Source organism: Bombina bombina, chromosome 9 (genome assembly GCF_027579735.1).
Source record: "Bombina bombina isolate aBomBom1 chromosome 9, aBomBom1.pri, whole genome shotgun sequence".
NCBI lineage: Eukaryota > Metazoa > Chordata > Amphibia > Anura > Bombinatoridae > Bombina > Bombina bombina.
Genome location: NC_069507.1, coordinates 254,930,990 through 254,945,781, shown reverse-complemented (window position 1 = coordinate 254,945,781; position 14,792 = coordinate 254,930,990). Strand labels below are relative to the sequence as shown.

At 40.5% G+C, this 14,792-nt stretch overlaps 1 protein-coding gene across 1 annotated transcript in view; it reads left to right on the top strand.

The window, feature by feature from the left end:
- Positions 1 to 14,792, top strand: part of LOC128640537 (cilia- and flagella-associated protein 58) — a gene marked incomplete at its 3' end in the record, with an annotated part of 133,285 nt that overhangs the window by 38,161 nt on the left and 80,332 nt on the right. Inside the window, 4 exon segments of the mRNA XM_053693009.1 lie at positions 8,245 to 8,393; positions 8,601 to 8,757; positions 10,045 to 10,239; positions 13,347 to 13,484. Coding sequence (XP_053548984.1) covers positions 8,245 to 8,393; positions 8,601 to 8,757; positions 10,045 to 10,239; positions 13,347 to 13,484 — 639 coding nt within the window.

Here is a 14,792-nt window from a genome sequence, read left to right as displayed (position 1 = left end):
TTGACTCCCCCCACTGAAGTTTAACCCTAACTTCTGCTCACTTGACTCCCCCCACTGAAGTTTAACCCTAACTTCTGCTCACTTGACTCCCCCCGTTTAGTTTAACCCTAACTTCTGCTCACTTGACATCCCCCACTGAAGTTTTACCCTAACTTCTGCTCACTTGACATCCCCCCACTGAAGTTTAACCCTAACTTCTGCTCACTTGACTCCCCCACTGCAATTTACCCCTAACCACAGCACCCATTGATCTCCCATCACAGTTAACCATAACTGCATCCTCCCCCACTGCAGATAAACTTAATCCCTCTGTCCTAATATCCCACACCCCAATTAACCCTAACTGTGGCATCTTCAACTTCAAATAAAACATATCTAGCTGTCACAAGTAACCCATATCACTGAGACTATCCCTCACAGTGACCCTCGCTATTACAAAATTCCCTTAATGCTAACTAGGGATGCCACCTCGGCCATGTTTTCCATAAGATTCCCCACCAACACCCCTCATCATTTAAAAAAAATGCAAGAAGTTTCTCAAATATTAAGCTAAAGCAGTCAATAACATCTAATGTATATCATGTCACCACTTTGTCACATCAAATCCCTTTACTGCTGGGGTGGCTTCAGCACATCGCCACATGACTGGCAGGCAAAGGGTTAAAGTAACTTGTAAACGACCAGCAGCTGCTGTGTAATTAAATTAATTTGCTATTAGCTGCTGGGTTTATTTGCCCTGGTACTAAGGGGGTACACTTATGCTGTGCACCTGTGGGCTAAGCGTCCTGCTTACTCTGCCAGCAATCTGTTTTGTTTCTTCAATTCAATCTTTTATTCTTCCTGACATTTTAGTGTCATCCCACATCTAATTACACAGCTGAATTTGGAAAGTTTTTGTATTAAAATCCATCTTGCCTTGGCAGCGGCAGGTATTTTTATTGTGCAGAAAGCCATTAACCTGTTGCTTTGAAATGAAATTTCATTTTTTTCCTCTGTATCTCAGCTTAATGCCCTCAGTGCAATACGGGCTGATAAGTAGGAAATGCAGATGGTTTGAATGTTAATATTGAGAAAACCGCTCTTTTTGCAAATTATATGCTGAAATATTTATTTTTGTTGTAGCATAATATATTTTTGTCTTTGTATTTTAGCCGGGTCATTATGAGCTTCATTCTAATGAGTTTGCTAAACAGTCAAATGGGTTTCTCACTGAAATAATGATACTGTGCACGTTCTTCTATTCAGTTACAAATGCAGTTCTTGTTTTAGAGTTTTTAAAGTCAAAGTTAAACTTTCATGATTCAGGGAGAACATTCAATTTTAAAAAATGTTCTAATTTACTTCTATTATCAAATTAGCTTCCTTCTATTGGTATCCTTTGTTGAAGAGCATACTTAGGTAGACTGAGGAGCAGCAATTCATATGCCTCTTGCCTCTGGCTCACTAGATTCGTTCAGCTATTGCTTTGCTACTTCTTAGCCTACCTAGATATGCTTTCAATGAAGGATACCGATAGAATGAAGCCAATTTGACAATAAAAGTAAATTGGAAAGTTGTATAAAATTGTATGTTCTGTCCAAATCATGAAAGTTTAATTTCGAATTTACTGAAATTTTAAGTGGTAAAGATTTGCAGAAATGTGTTCATCTGCTGGTAATATATATTTTTTTTTTTTGGTAGCTAAGATTTTTGTCTTAAATCAAATTTTAAAAACTTTCCAATTTACTTCTAATATCAAACTGATCTCTTTCTTTTCTTCTTCTTTGTTACATAACTCCTTTCCATAAAAACATACTGAGATAGGCGAAGGCTCATGCACGTGTCTAGCTGCGTTAATAAAATTCTGACACTTGACTTATATTAATATAACCACATATATTAATTAATTAACCACACAAAAGTCTTGTAGTTACAAGGTATTTTATTTCCCTTTAATTATATTAGGGTGATACCATTTGTGTATTTATTGTATTCAGAATCTAAATGCAAAAATGATGATTAAACATATTTAAGGGACCTAAATAATGCTGATCCCTAGCAGAAACTGTAGCTGACCCGATTCACATCGCTAGTCGCACGACCCGGGTCATCGTTGGTTTCCACTCGGGACCAGCAGTTCTCGGCAAATACCTGACTCATTTGCAGGGCTTGAATATAGAGAATATAGCTAGAATTAGAGAATGTTCTTTCTCCTGTTAAGTGTAGTCAGTCCACGGGTCATCCATTACTTATGGGATTATATCTCCTCCCTAACAGGAAGTGCAAGAGGATCACCCAAGCAGAGCTGCTATATAGCTCCTCCCCTCTACGTCATATCCAGTCATTCTCTTGCACCTAACTAATAGATAGGACGTGTGAGAGGACTGTGGTGTGTTAAACTTAGTTTTTATTTCTTCAATCAAAAGTTTGTTATTTTAAACGGCACCGGAGTGTGTTGTTTCTTCTCAGGCAGCATTAGAAGAAGAATCTACCTGAGTTTGTCTATGATCTTAGCGGTCGTAACTAAGATCCACTTGCTGTTCTCGGCCATTCTGAGGAGTGAGGTAACTTCAGAACAGGGGATAGCATGCAGGGCCCACCTGCAAGGAGGTATGTGCAGTAAATTATTTTCTAAGGAATGGAATTGACTGAGAAAATACTGCTAATACCGATGTAATGTAAGTGCAGCCTTAAATGCAGTAGTAGCGACTGGTATCAGGCTGATATGTATGTATGTATACTCTGAGGTATTTCTGGGGAATGGAATTTCACTAAGAAAATACTGTCTATATTAAAGTAATATTTGAGCCTGCACTGCAGTGAAAGCGACTAGCAGCAGGCTTATTAATAACACTTCATAATTTTCATTTTTAAAAACGTTTACTGGCATGTTAATCTTTTTTTCTGAGGTACTTGGTGATAAAACTTTATGGGCATGATTTTTACCACATGGCTGTCGTTTGTTTCTGAATAAAAACAGTTTACTGAGATTCCCCACTGTTGTAATATGAGTGGGAGGGGCCTATTTTAGCGCTTTATTGCGCAGTAAAAATTTAGTCACAGTCTTCCTATTTCTTCCTCCATGATCCAGGACGTCTCTACAGAGCCCAGGGGTCTCCAAAACTAGTTTTGAGGGAGGTAATCAGTCACAGCAGATCTGTGACAGTGTGTTTGACTGTGATAAAAAACGTTTATTATTTCAACTGTTATCCGTTTTGGGTATTAAGGGGTTAATCATCCTTTTGCTTGTGGGTGCAATTCTCTGCTAACTTTATACATTTTCTGTTAAAATTTGGTTGTTTTAACATATTTGGTTCATCGTTAATTCAACTGTGTCACATTTTTATGTTTTCTTAAAGGCGCAGTAGCGTTTTTTATATAGCTTGTAAATTTATTTAAAGGTTTTTTTTTTTTTTCCAAGCTTGCTAGTGTTATTGCTAGTCTGTTTAAACATGTCTGACACAGATGAAGCTGTTTGTTCACTATGTTTAAAGGCCAATGTGGAGCCCAATAGAAATTTGTGCACTCAATGTATAGATGTTTCTTTGAATAAAAGTCAAACTTTATATGTGAAAGATATATCACCAGACAACGAGGGGGAAGTTATGCCGACTAACTCTCCTCACGTGTCAGTACCTTCGCCTCCCGCTCAGGAGGTGCGTGATATTGTGGCGCCAAGTACATCAGGGCGGCCCATACAAATCACTTTGCAAGACATGGCTAATGTTATGACTGAAGTACTATCTAAATTGCCAGAATTTAGAGGTAAACGCGATCACTCTGGAATAAGAACAGAGTGCGCTGATAATAATAGAGCCATGTCTGATACTGCGTCACAATTTGCAGAACATGAGGACGGAGAGCTTCATTCTGTGGGTGACGGATCTGATCCAAGTAAACTGGATTCAGACATTTCAAATTTTAAATTTAAGCTTGAGAACCTCCGTGTATTACTAGGGGAGGTTTTAGCGGCTCTGAATGATTGTAACACGGTTGCAATTCCAGAGAAAGTATGTAGGCTGGATAAATATTTTGCGGTACCGGCGTGTACTGACGTTTTTCCTATACCTAAAAGGCTTACAGAAATTGTTAACAAGGAGTGGGATAGACCCGGTGTGCCTTTTTCACCCCCTCCTATATTTAGAAAAATGTTTCCAATAGACGCCACCACACGGGACCTATGGCAGACGGTCCCTAAGGTGGAGGGAGCAGTTTCTGCTCTGGCTAAGCGCACCACTATCCCGGTGGAGGATAGCTGTGCTTTTTCAGATCCAATGGATAAAAAGTTAGAGGGTTACCTTAAGAAAATGTTTGTTCAGCAAGGTTTTATATTACAACCCCTTGCATGCATTGCGCCTGTTACTGCTGCGGCGGCATTCTGGTTTGAGTCTCTGGAAGAGACCCTTAGCACAGCTCCATTGGATGAGATTATGAACAAGCTTAAAGCCCTTAAGCTAGCTAATTCATTTATTTCTGATGCCGTAGTACACTTAACCAAACTTACGGCTAAGAACTCCGGATTCGCCATTCAAGCGCGTAGAGCGCTGTGGCTTAAATCCTGGTCAGCTGATGTGACTTCTAAATCTAAATTGCTTAATATTCCTTTCAAAGGGCAGATATTATTCGGGCCCGGTTTGAAAGAAATTATCGCTGACATTACTGGAGGTAAGGGCCATGCCCTGCCTCAAGACAGGGCCAAACCAAGGGCTAAACAGTCTAATTTTCGTGCCTTTCGTAACTTCAAGGCAGGAGCAGCATCAACTTCCTCCGCTCCAAGACAGGAAGGAACTGTTGCTCGCTACAGACAGGGCTGGAAACCTAACCAGTCCTGGAACAAGGGCAAGCAGGCCAGAAAACCTGCTGCTGCCCCTAAGACAGCATGAAGTGAGGGCCCCGATCCGGAAACGGATCTAGTGGGGGGCAGACTTTCTCTCTTCGCCCAGGCTTGGGCAAGAGATGTCCAGGATCCCTGGGCGTTGGAGATCATATCTCAGGGATATCTTCTGGACTTCAAAGCTTCTCCTCCACAAGGGAGATTTCATCTTTCAAGGTTATCAGCAAACCAGATAAAGAAAGAGGCGTTTCTACGCTGTGTACAAGACCTCTTACTAATGGGAGTGATCCACCCAGTTCCGCGGTCGGAACACGGACAAGGATTCTATTCAAATCTGTTTGTGGTTCCCAAAAAAGAGGGAACCTTCAGACCAATCTTGGACTTAAAGATCCTAAACAAATTCCTAAGAGTTCCATCGTTCAAAATGGAAACTATTCGAACCATCTTACCCATGATCCAAGAGGGTCAGTACATGACCACAGTGGATTTAAAGGATGCCTACCTTCACATACCGATTCACAAGGATCATTACCGGTATCTAAGATTTGCCTTCCTAAACAGGCATTACCAGTTTGTAGCTCTTCCCTTCGGGTTAGCTACGGCTCCAAGAATCTTTACAAAGGTTCTGGGCTCTCTTCTGGCGGTACTAAGACCGCGAGGCATAGCGGTAGCTCCGTACCTAGACGACATTCTGATACAAGCGTCAAGTTTCCAAACTGCCAAGTCTCATACAGAGTTAGTTCTGGCATTTCTAAGGTCGCATGGGTGGAAGGTGAACGTAGAAAAGAGTTCTCTATTGCCACTCACAAGAGTTCCCTTCTTAGGGACTCTTATAGATTCTGTAGAAATGAAAATTTACCTGACGGAGGACAGGTTATCAAAACTTCTAAATGCTTGCCGTGTCCTTCATTCCATTCAACACCCGTCAGTGGCTCAGTGCATGGAGGTAATCGGCTTAATGGTAGCGGCAATGGACATAGTACCTTTTGCGCGCCTGCATCTCAGACCGCTGCAATTGTGCATGCTAAGTCAGTGGAATGGGGATTACTCAGATTTGTCCCCTCTGCTAAATCTGGATCAAGAGACCAGAGATTCTCTTCTATGGTGGCTTTCTCGGCCACATCTGTCCAAGGGGATGCCCTTCCGCAGGCCAGATTGGACGATTGTAACAACAGACGCCAGCCTTCTAGGTTGGGGCGCAGTCTGGAATTCCCTGAAGGCTCAGGGATCATGGACTCAGGAGGAGAGACTCCTTCCAATAAACATTCTGGAATTAAGAGCAATTTTCAATGCTCTTCTGGCTTGGCCTCAGTTAGCAACTCTGAGGTTCATCAGGTTTCAGTCGGACAACATCACGACTGTGGCTTACATCAACCATCAAGGAGGAACAAGGAGTTCCCTAGCGATGATGGAAGTCTCAAAGATAATTCGCTGGGCAGAGTCTCACTCTTGCCACCTGTCAGCGATCCACATCCCAGGCGTGGAGAACTGGGAGGCGGATTTTCTAAGTCGCCAGACCTTTCATCCGGGGGAGTGGGAACTTCATCCGGAGGTGTTTGCCCAACTGCTTCATCATTGGGGCAAACCAGATCTGGATCTCATGGCGTCTCGCCAGAACGCCAAGCTTCCTTGTTACGGATCCAGGTCCAGGGACCCGGGAGCGGTACTGATAGATGCTCTGACAGCACCTTGGGTCTTCAACATGGCTTATGTGTTTCCACCCTTCCCGATGCTTCCTCGATTGATTGCCAGGATCAAACAGGAGAGAGCATCGATGATTCTAATAGCGCCTGCGTGGCCACGCAGGACCTGGTATGCAGATCTAGTGGACATGTCGTCCTGTCCACCATGGTCTCTGCCTCTGAGACAGGACCTTCTGATTCAGGGTCCTTTCAAACATCCAAATCTAATTTCTCTGAGGCTGACTGCATGGAGATTGAACGCTTGATTCTATCAAAGCGGGGATTCTCGGAGTCAGTGATTGATACCTTAATACAGGCTAGGAAACCTGTTACCAGGAAAATTTACCATAAAATATGGCGTAAATACTTATATTGGTGCGAATCCAAGAGTTACTCATGGAGTAAGGTTAGGATTCCTAGGATATTGTCTTTTCCAGACGTTCAGGCTTTTTGTCAGGCTTTGGCTAGGATTAAGCCTGTGTTTAAGACTGTTGCTCCGCCGTGGAGCTTAAACTTAGTTCTTAACGTTCTGCAAGGTGTTCCGTTTGAACCCCTTCATTCCATTGATATCAAGCTGTTATCTTGGAAAGTTCTGTTTTTAATGGCTATTTCCTCGGCTCGAAGAGTCTCTGAGTTATCGGCCTTACATTGTGATTCTCCTTATCTGATTTTTCATTCAGACAAGGTAGTTCTGCGTACTAAACCTGGGTTCTTACCTAAGGTAGTTACTAACAAGAATATCAATCAAGAGATTGTTGTTCCATCATTGTGCCCTAACCCTTCTTCAAAGAAGGAACGACTTCTGCACAATCTGGACGTCGTCCGTGCCCTGAAATTTTATTTGCAGGCAACTAAAGATTTTCGTCAAACTTCTTCCCTGTTTGTCGTTTATTCTGGACAGAGGAGAGGTCAAAAAGCTTCGGCGACCTCTCTCTCTTTTTGGCTTCGTAGCATAATACGTTTAGCCTATGAGACTGCTGGACAGCAGCCTCCTGAAAGGATTACGGCTCATTCTACTAGAGCTGTGGCTTCCACTTGAGCCTTTAAGAATGAGGCCTCTGTTGAACAGATTTGCAAGGCTGCAACTTGGTCTTCACTTCACACTTTTTCAAAATTTTACAAATTTGACACTTTTGCTTCTTCGGAGGCTGTTTTTGGGAGAAAGGTTCTACAGGCAGTGGTTCCTTCCGTGTAAAGATCCTGCCTGTCCCTCCCGTCATCCGTGTACTTTTAGCTTTGGTATTGGTATCCCATAAGTAATGGATGACCCGTGGACTGACTACACTTAACAGGAGAAAATATAATTTATGCTTACCTGATAAATTCATTTCTCCTGTAGTGTAGTCAGTCCACGGCCCGCCCTGTTTTTTACGGCAGGTCTAAATTTTAAATTAAACTCCAGTCACCACTGCACCCTATAGTTTTCTCCTTTCTCGTTTGGTTTCGGTCGAATGACTGGATATGACGTAGAGGGGAGGAGCTATATAGCAGCTCTGCTTGGGTGATCCTCTTGCACTTCCTGTTAGGGAGGAGATATAATCCCATAAGTAATGGATGACCCGTGGACTGACTACACTACAGGAGAAATGAATTTATCAGGTAAGCATAAATTATATTTTTTCAGCTATAATGGCCTTTTAAGTTTGAATAATTACAGTGAAAACATGGGATCTGTGACGTACTGTGTATTAAGATTTTATTTAACATCAGATAATCTTCATGTTCTCTCTATCTTTGTTTTATCGTTAGGAAATTGAAAAGGCTTGGAAAATGGTGGACTCAGCCTATGAAAAAGAACAGAGAGCAAAAGAAACCATTCAGTCACTGAAAGATGAAATTGTCAATTTGACAAAACTGGTGGAACAAAGTTCTGGCTTGTCGCTGGGTCAGGAGCACAGGTGAGGTCACTTCTGCTTTGTGAATATGTAAAAAAAGAGATAAGGGCTCTGTAATATGCCAGGTATCTACCAGACTATCTGCAAACTCTATATAGGTGTCTCTATAAGTCTAATAGTAATAATAGTGGGGTTCTCTGCCCATCACTGACAGTGTAGCTGGTGCTGTCAGTAAGTGCGCAACAATGACAACCTCCTGCTTCTCTTTAGTATGAACGATCTCCTGAACATCAAGGATGATTTGACCAAAGAGCGAGACCAGCTGCTGTCAGAGGTGGTGAAACTGCGAGAGAGTCTGATGCAAGCGACTGAGAAACAGCAGGAAGCTGAGAGGGCGAAAGAGGAGGCAGAGCAGAGTATCACGCAGGTCTGTGCGGCTCCTGCACCTGGTGGATGGGGTTTTCTATCATAAGGTTTTGTTCAAGAGGTGGATGTTAGAAATAGAGACGGACCACAGGGGCATGAACTGAAGCTGGGGGGCTGGGTTCACTTAGACTTGCACAGGTGACCACAGTAACTGAGGCTCTTTAGTGTGAAGCCCCAATTCAGTTTCCTCTTCCATTCCCAAGGCCAGTAACCCTTATTTAATCCCTAATCTGCTGAACTTTATATTTAGACTGTTGTGCTGAAAAGTTATAGATAAAAGCTGTGTTGCTAATTCTGTTGTTGACTTTTCGGCACAACAGTTTATTGTTGCAGGGGGATAGGCCTCAGATTATTTTCTAACAAGCAGTAACACAAGCACTATTTAATATTTCAGCATTGCACTGCGTGTGCCCCCAGTTCTGGGCAGATTTATTCATTATGTGACATTTCCATTATCATTGCTGTCACATTAGAGCACAGTCATCTTCACTTTGCTGTCCCTGGTTCCTCGTTCCTGTCTGAGTTTTTATGCAGGAAATCTGAGACTGTGCAAACACCAGCAAGTGCTAAATACTGCCCAGATCCTGCCCTCGGACCCTCTCTATACCCAGCATGCACTGCTTAACTCCTTATGCCCGGTGCTGGTCACAATTTCAGAAATGTCTGAGGCAGTGGCGATTTTAGGGGGAGCTGGGAGGGACATGTTAGTGTAAATTCAGTACCGTAGCTCCCTCAAGTTTTACAAGTGCTAGTGGCGCTGAATTTGCGAGGTTGTACCCTTTGTATGAGTCCTGTGTTCTGCCCAGAGTAAGGAGAGCAGTGCAGGAGGGAGCAGGCATATTCTTTGTATAAAGTTCTCATCATTTGAAAAGTCTGTTCTGTGAATAAGACGCTGTAATGTTTACTAAATACATTTCTCTAAACTGAGTACTTTTCTTCTTTAAATTGTTATCATTTTACTTAAAAGCGCTTATTTTCATGCTTTGGGTATTGGTGAACATGTAACATTGCTTATCCCTTCCCTAACAAGCAATTTACTGTATGTCATGACATGGGGTCTTTCTATTCATGAAGGAAAAATAAAAATGATTTACATAAATCATCAAAATGTTGCATCCGTCAGCGTTAAATGGTGCAGTAAAGGTTATAAGTTGCTACTGTAACCTGTTGTATGTCTGAGGAATTGGCTAGATCGCTTTATTCAGCAACATGCAATCTGCCGCAGATATGGCGCCCTCTGTTTGTCTTTCAGTGATAAGTTGCTATTTTCTCTGCTGTTTTTCTGCAGTTCCAACAAGAAATCCAGGTGCGTCAGAATGAGGCCTCTAGGGAAGCGCGTAAGAAGGAGAAGCTTGAGAAGGACCTAAAAAATGTACAGAACGAGCTTGATAATAAGGGGGTGGAGGTCAAGTCACTGCAACAGACCCTGCAAAAAAGCAAAGAGGAACTGCAGAAGCTGGAACAGCAGCTCAAAGAGCACAAGGTACAAAACTGGTTGATCTGCGAACATCACCAGTGCGCTCTAATCTTGTGTTTGTCTCGGATTATTTGTATAAGAGAATGGTTTGTGTCCTAACGCATCAGATACACAATACACGTTCATTCCAATCCATTAGAATTCTTTCAGAAACCAGCGTATGGCAGCTCAGATCTTTTCTTTTGGCTTAGTTTTTGAAGCTGTTCCAATAGAGGAGCCAGCAATGGAATAATATTAGCGGAACCTCAATATCTCATAAGCTAAATAACAGGAATATTTGTTGAAATGCACAAAAAAGCCCTGTAAGAAACACACTTGTGACTTTTTATGTTGTTTGTGGGGATGAACTGATGTAACAGTAGCCAAAGCCAAAGAAAAACGAGGTGGCTAATTAATTCCGTACTGATAATTACTGCATACAATTTCTGAATTTGTTTTTTTTCACTTAAAGGGATATGAAAGCCAAAAAATGTGTTTTGTCATTCAGACAGAACAGACCATTTTCAAAAAGTTTCCAATTTACTTCTATTAAATTTGCTTCGTTCCCATGATATTCTGTGTTGCAGAGATACCTAGGTAGCATCTGGAGCACTCCATTGCAAGAAATAGTGCTGCCATATAGTGCTCTTGCAAATGGATAACATTCTTGCAAAACTGCTGCCATATAGTGCTCCAGAAATCGGCTGGCTGCTAAGCACACATCACTGCTTTTCAAAAAAAGATACCATGAGAATGAAGAAAATTTGATAATAGAAGTAAATTCTGTCTGAATCATTAAAGACAACTTTTGGGTTTCATATCCCTTTAGCAAATAATAACAATTCGTGGCTTTTAAATTCCAAAAATGATACGAAAGCCGGCTGAAAAAGTGTTTTCTCTGAAGGATTGGTATTGAAAATTCAATAGATAGACATACAGAAAGAAGGATTAATATATATATATAGATAGATAGATAGATAGATAGATACTTAGGCCCCTGATATTTAAAACATCAACAGACCATGGCAGCTATCTTTTTTACTTCTTCAGCCATGGCGTTGCTCCGCTAGTGATGTCCTCTGCCACCCGACCGGTCTTCGTCCGTTTTCCATCTTCTTATCTTCTGATCTTTTCATCTTCGGATCTTCCGTCCCCAACGTCCTCTTCATGTGGTCACCGCTGCACACTGAACTTTGAATGCGAGGTACCCCCTTATATACGAGTGCCCTTGCATTTCTATTAGCTGATTTTCAAAAACAAATTCTAATCAGCCAATAGAATGAAAGTTTTTTTCTATTGGCTGATTTGAATTTGGATTTGGAATTCAACCAATAGGAAAGCAAGGGCACCCCTATATAAAGGGGGGCTTCCCATTTAAACTTCAGATTGTGACGGTGAACGCATAAAGAGGATATCAGTGACGGAAAATCAGAAGATCAGAAGATGGATTAAGGCCGGTCAGGTGGAAGAGGACATCCCCAGCAGAGTACCGCCATGGCTGAAGAGGTAAGAAGGACCGCCACCATAGAAGAAGATAGAAGAGGAGCACCACCTTGGAGTAGCAGCTGCCCACCTAGGAGCTGGATTCAAGTTGTGTGAGTACCATCTTTGGGGTTTAGCATTAGGCTTTTTTTGGGTGGGTGTTTATTTTTTTATGCAAAAAACCCCAACCTTTTATCACTTTAATGCAATGTACTACAAAATGCCCTTCACAGGGATAGTTTTTTTAATTTAGGGTTTTTGTTAGAAAAGGATTTTTTTTAGAATATGGCTTTATTTTTTTATTTCTTTCATTAAAGAGGACTTTGGTTTTAGGGTAGGCCTTACTGTTTGGGGTTGTTTATTTTTGGTAATTTTTTTTTTAATTTGTTTGTTTATTTTCTGTAATGTTTTATTTTGTTTAACTTGGGGGTGTTAGGTTACGGGTCTTGGGGTTTAGCTGTTAGGGATAAAGTAGTGTAGTAGGGGGAGTTTAATTTGTGGTTGTGGAGGTCTAGTGGTTAAGTAGAGTAGGAAGAGTATTGCGGTGGGGGAACTGGTGGTTCAGGGGTTCATAGTTATGTTTATTAGGTTTGGTGATCTATTTAAAAGTGATCCTTTACTTTACATCCCCTATGTCGGTGCTGATGCTACTTTGAATATTTTGTCAGCATCTCTACCCATTGCGATGTATAGTAAACCACCTCTTAGGGATGCTGCCTTTAAACAATGTATTCAGCCACTTGGAATATTTTGCCAGCTTTCTCAACATCATGTCGGGTCCTTTTTGGATATATCACCAGATCACAGCACTTTCGATCATCAGAACCATAGAGAGAAAATATATATAATAGATAAAGATGGATACCTAGATACATAGAAAATTTGATAAATTTATAGAAAGGTAGATAGCGTTAGATAGATAGACAGACAGACTGTTGGGTAGCCATTTGAGCAGTTTTCTAAGAATCTCATATTCTACGTTAAGGATAAATTCAACAAACTTGAAATGTATTTTTATGATTGAAAGTATAATAAACATTTATAAAATGTATAAAAACATCTTGGCACAGTTTGATGTATTAGTAAGTACAGAGCCATATACTGTATATAGAAACGTTGTATGTCCTGTGAGAGGTTTGCAAAGAGTTTGAAATATGTAAACTGTCTCATTAAGTCTTTGCACTTCCCATGAGCTAAAAGGATTTTTTATAGATAAACTTTGCCGATTGAATGTAATTATTATAATAATTATTGCAAACACGTTGCTAAAAGATCACTAATTGCAGCCAACTGTGCCTAGAAGATGCTCGGTTTAAAATTCCCTTTTTTGCCCTACAGCTGGTAAAACCCGTTGCTATTTCACAATCATTTGCAATGATTACAGTGACACACGGGCTGTACTTTGGCAAATGTGCATTAAATATTTATCTGCCAGCTGCTCTGAAGCTCATTTTACTTTTGAAACATTGTGGAAAAATGATCTTTAAACTGCTGGAGATGTTACCAGCTTATTTTAACCTCATCTAGGCCATAGCAATGTGTTGTACTTAGCTCTGGCAAACAAGGGGTTAAGGCGGCATTTTTATGTGGATACATATTAGTGATTGCTTTGTGCAAGTGCTATCTCATGTTGCTTTACCGACCTCTTGCAGATTCTAAATGAAAGAGTCACCAGAGAGCTAGAACAGCTTCAGATCAGAAATGCTAAGCTACAACTTGAAAATGAACAGCAGAGTGTCCTGAACGATCAGCTAACTCAGGAAAACCAGCAAAAGCTTCTGGAGCTGAAGGTAAAATCAGAGCGTGATGTCATTTCAGTCGTTGTAATCAGCGTGAACAAAGAAACGAAGATCAACTGATATTTGATTACTTTTAAGGGACATCATACTCAAAATTTAGTTTCCTTAAAAAAATATATGTTTGTAGTAAAAAATGTTTTCTGTAATTCAAGCTCCTCCTGCAGTATTCTGATTTTTGACCCTACAACATGCTACGCAGTGATTGCTTGATTAGAGCAGGAGCTCATCTATAATTTCTCTAATTGTGGTAAAGTAGCAAAAGATAAGATAAACGACACGCAATAGGCTTTTCAAGGGGTGTGTCCTTAGACAGTAGATCAGTGAAAATTGCCCAATGATTATGCAAAAATCCCCTTAAGGACATTTGATCTATACCCTGTACATCACATGTGATTAAAGGGACATGAAACCCAAAATTTGTTTTTCATGATTTAGGTAGAACGTACAATTTTAAACAACTTTCCAGTTTACTTCTATTATCAAATTTGCTTCATTCTCTTGGTATCATTTGTTGAAGGAGTAGCGATGCACTACTGGTTTCTAACTGAACAAATGGGTGAGCCAATGACAATTGGTGTATATATATATTTATATATGCAGCCTCCAATCAGCAGCTAGAAGCTACGTTATTTGCTGTTCCTGAGCTTTCTTAGATAAACCTTTCAGCAAAGGACAACAAGAGAAGGAAGCAAATGAAATACTAGAAGCAATTTGGAAAGTTGTTTAAAATTGTATGATCTGTCTAAATCATGATTGTCTAATTATGACTTTACTGTCCCGTTAAGTTTTTTTGGCCCTGTAATAACACGGGTCCCTCAATTAAAGTTGCGCAATGAGCTATTATAACATGCCTCACTCCTGGAGGCAAGCAACATACCGGGGCCAGGTAGCCAATACAGTCCAAAGTTTATTCAGCTGTTAGACATCCAGCAATAAGGTAGGGCTCATGGAGGCATTTGGCTATAGCTTGGTTTCATCGCTGCCAGCGAGAGCCCAGTTATTTAACCCCTTCAAAGGAAAACAAGAGCTGACGTACAGGGTATGTTGTCTGTCCTTAAGGGATTAAAACATTTGTTTGCAGATTTTTTTTTGCTGTTTAGCATTTTTAATTGCTAATATATATATATATATATATATATATATATATATATATATATATATATATATATACTGTATATATATATACGTACCTTTAAGCAAGACAATATTATCCTATTCTTTTGATAAGTTAGATTTTTTTTTAATTGTTTTAGTTTTTAAGAAATGTTTTAATCTGATTGTAGTAAAACCAGAGCATAT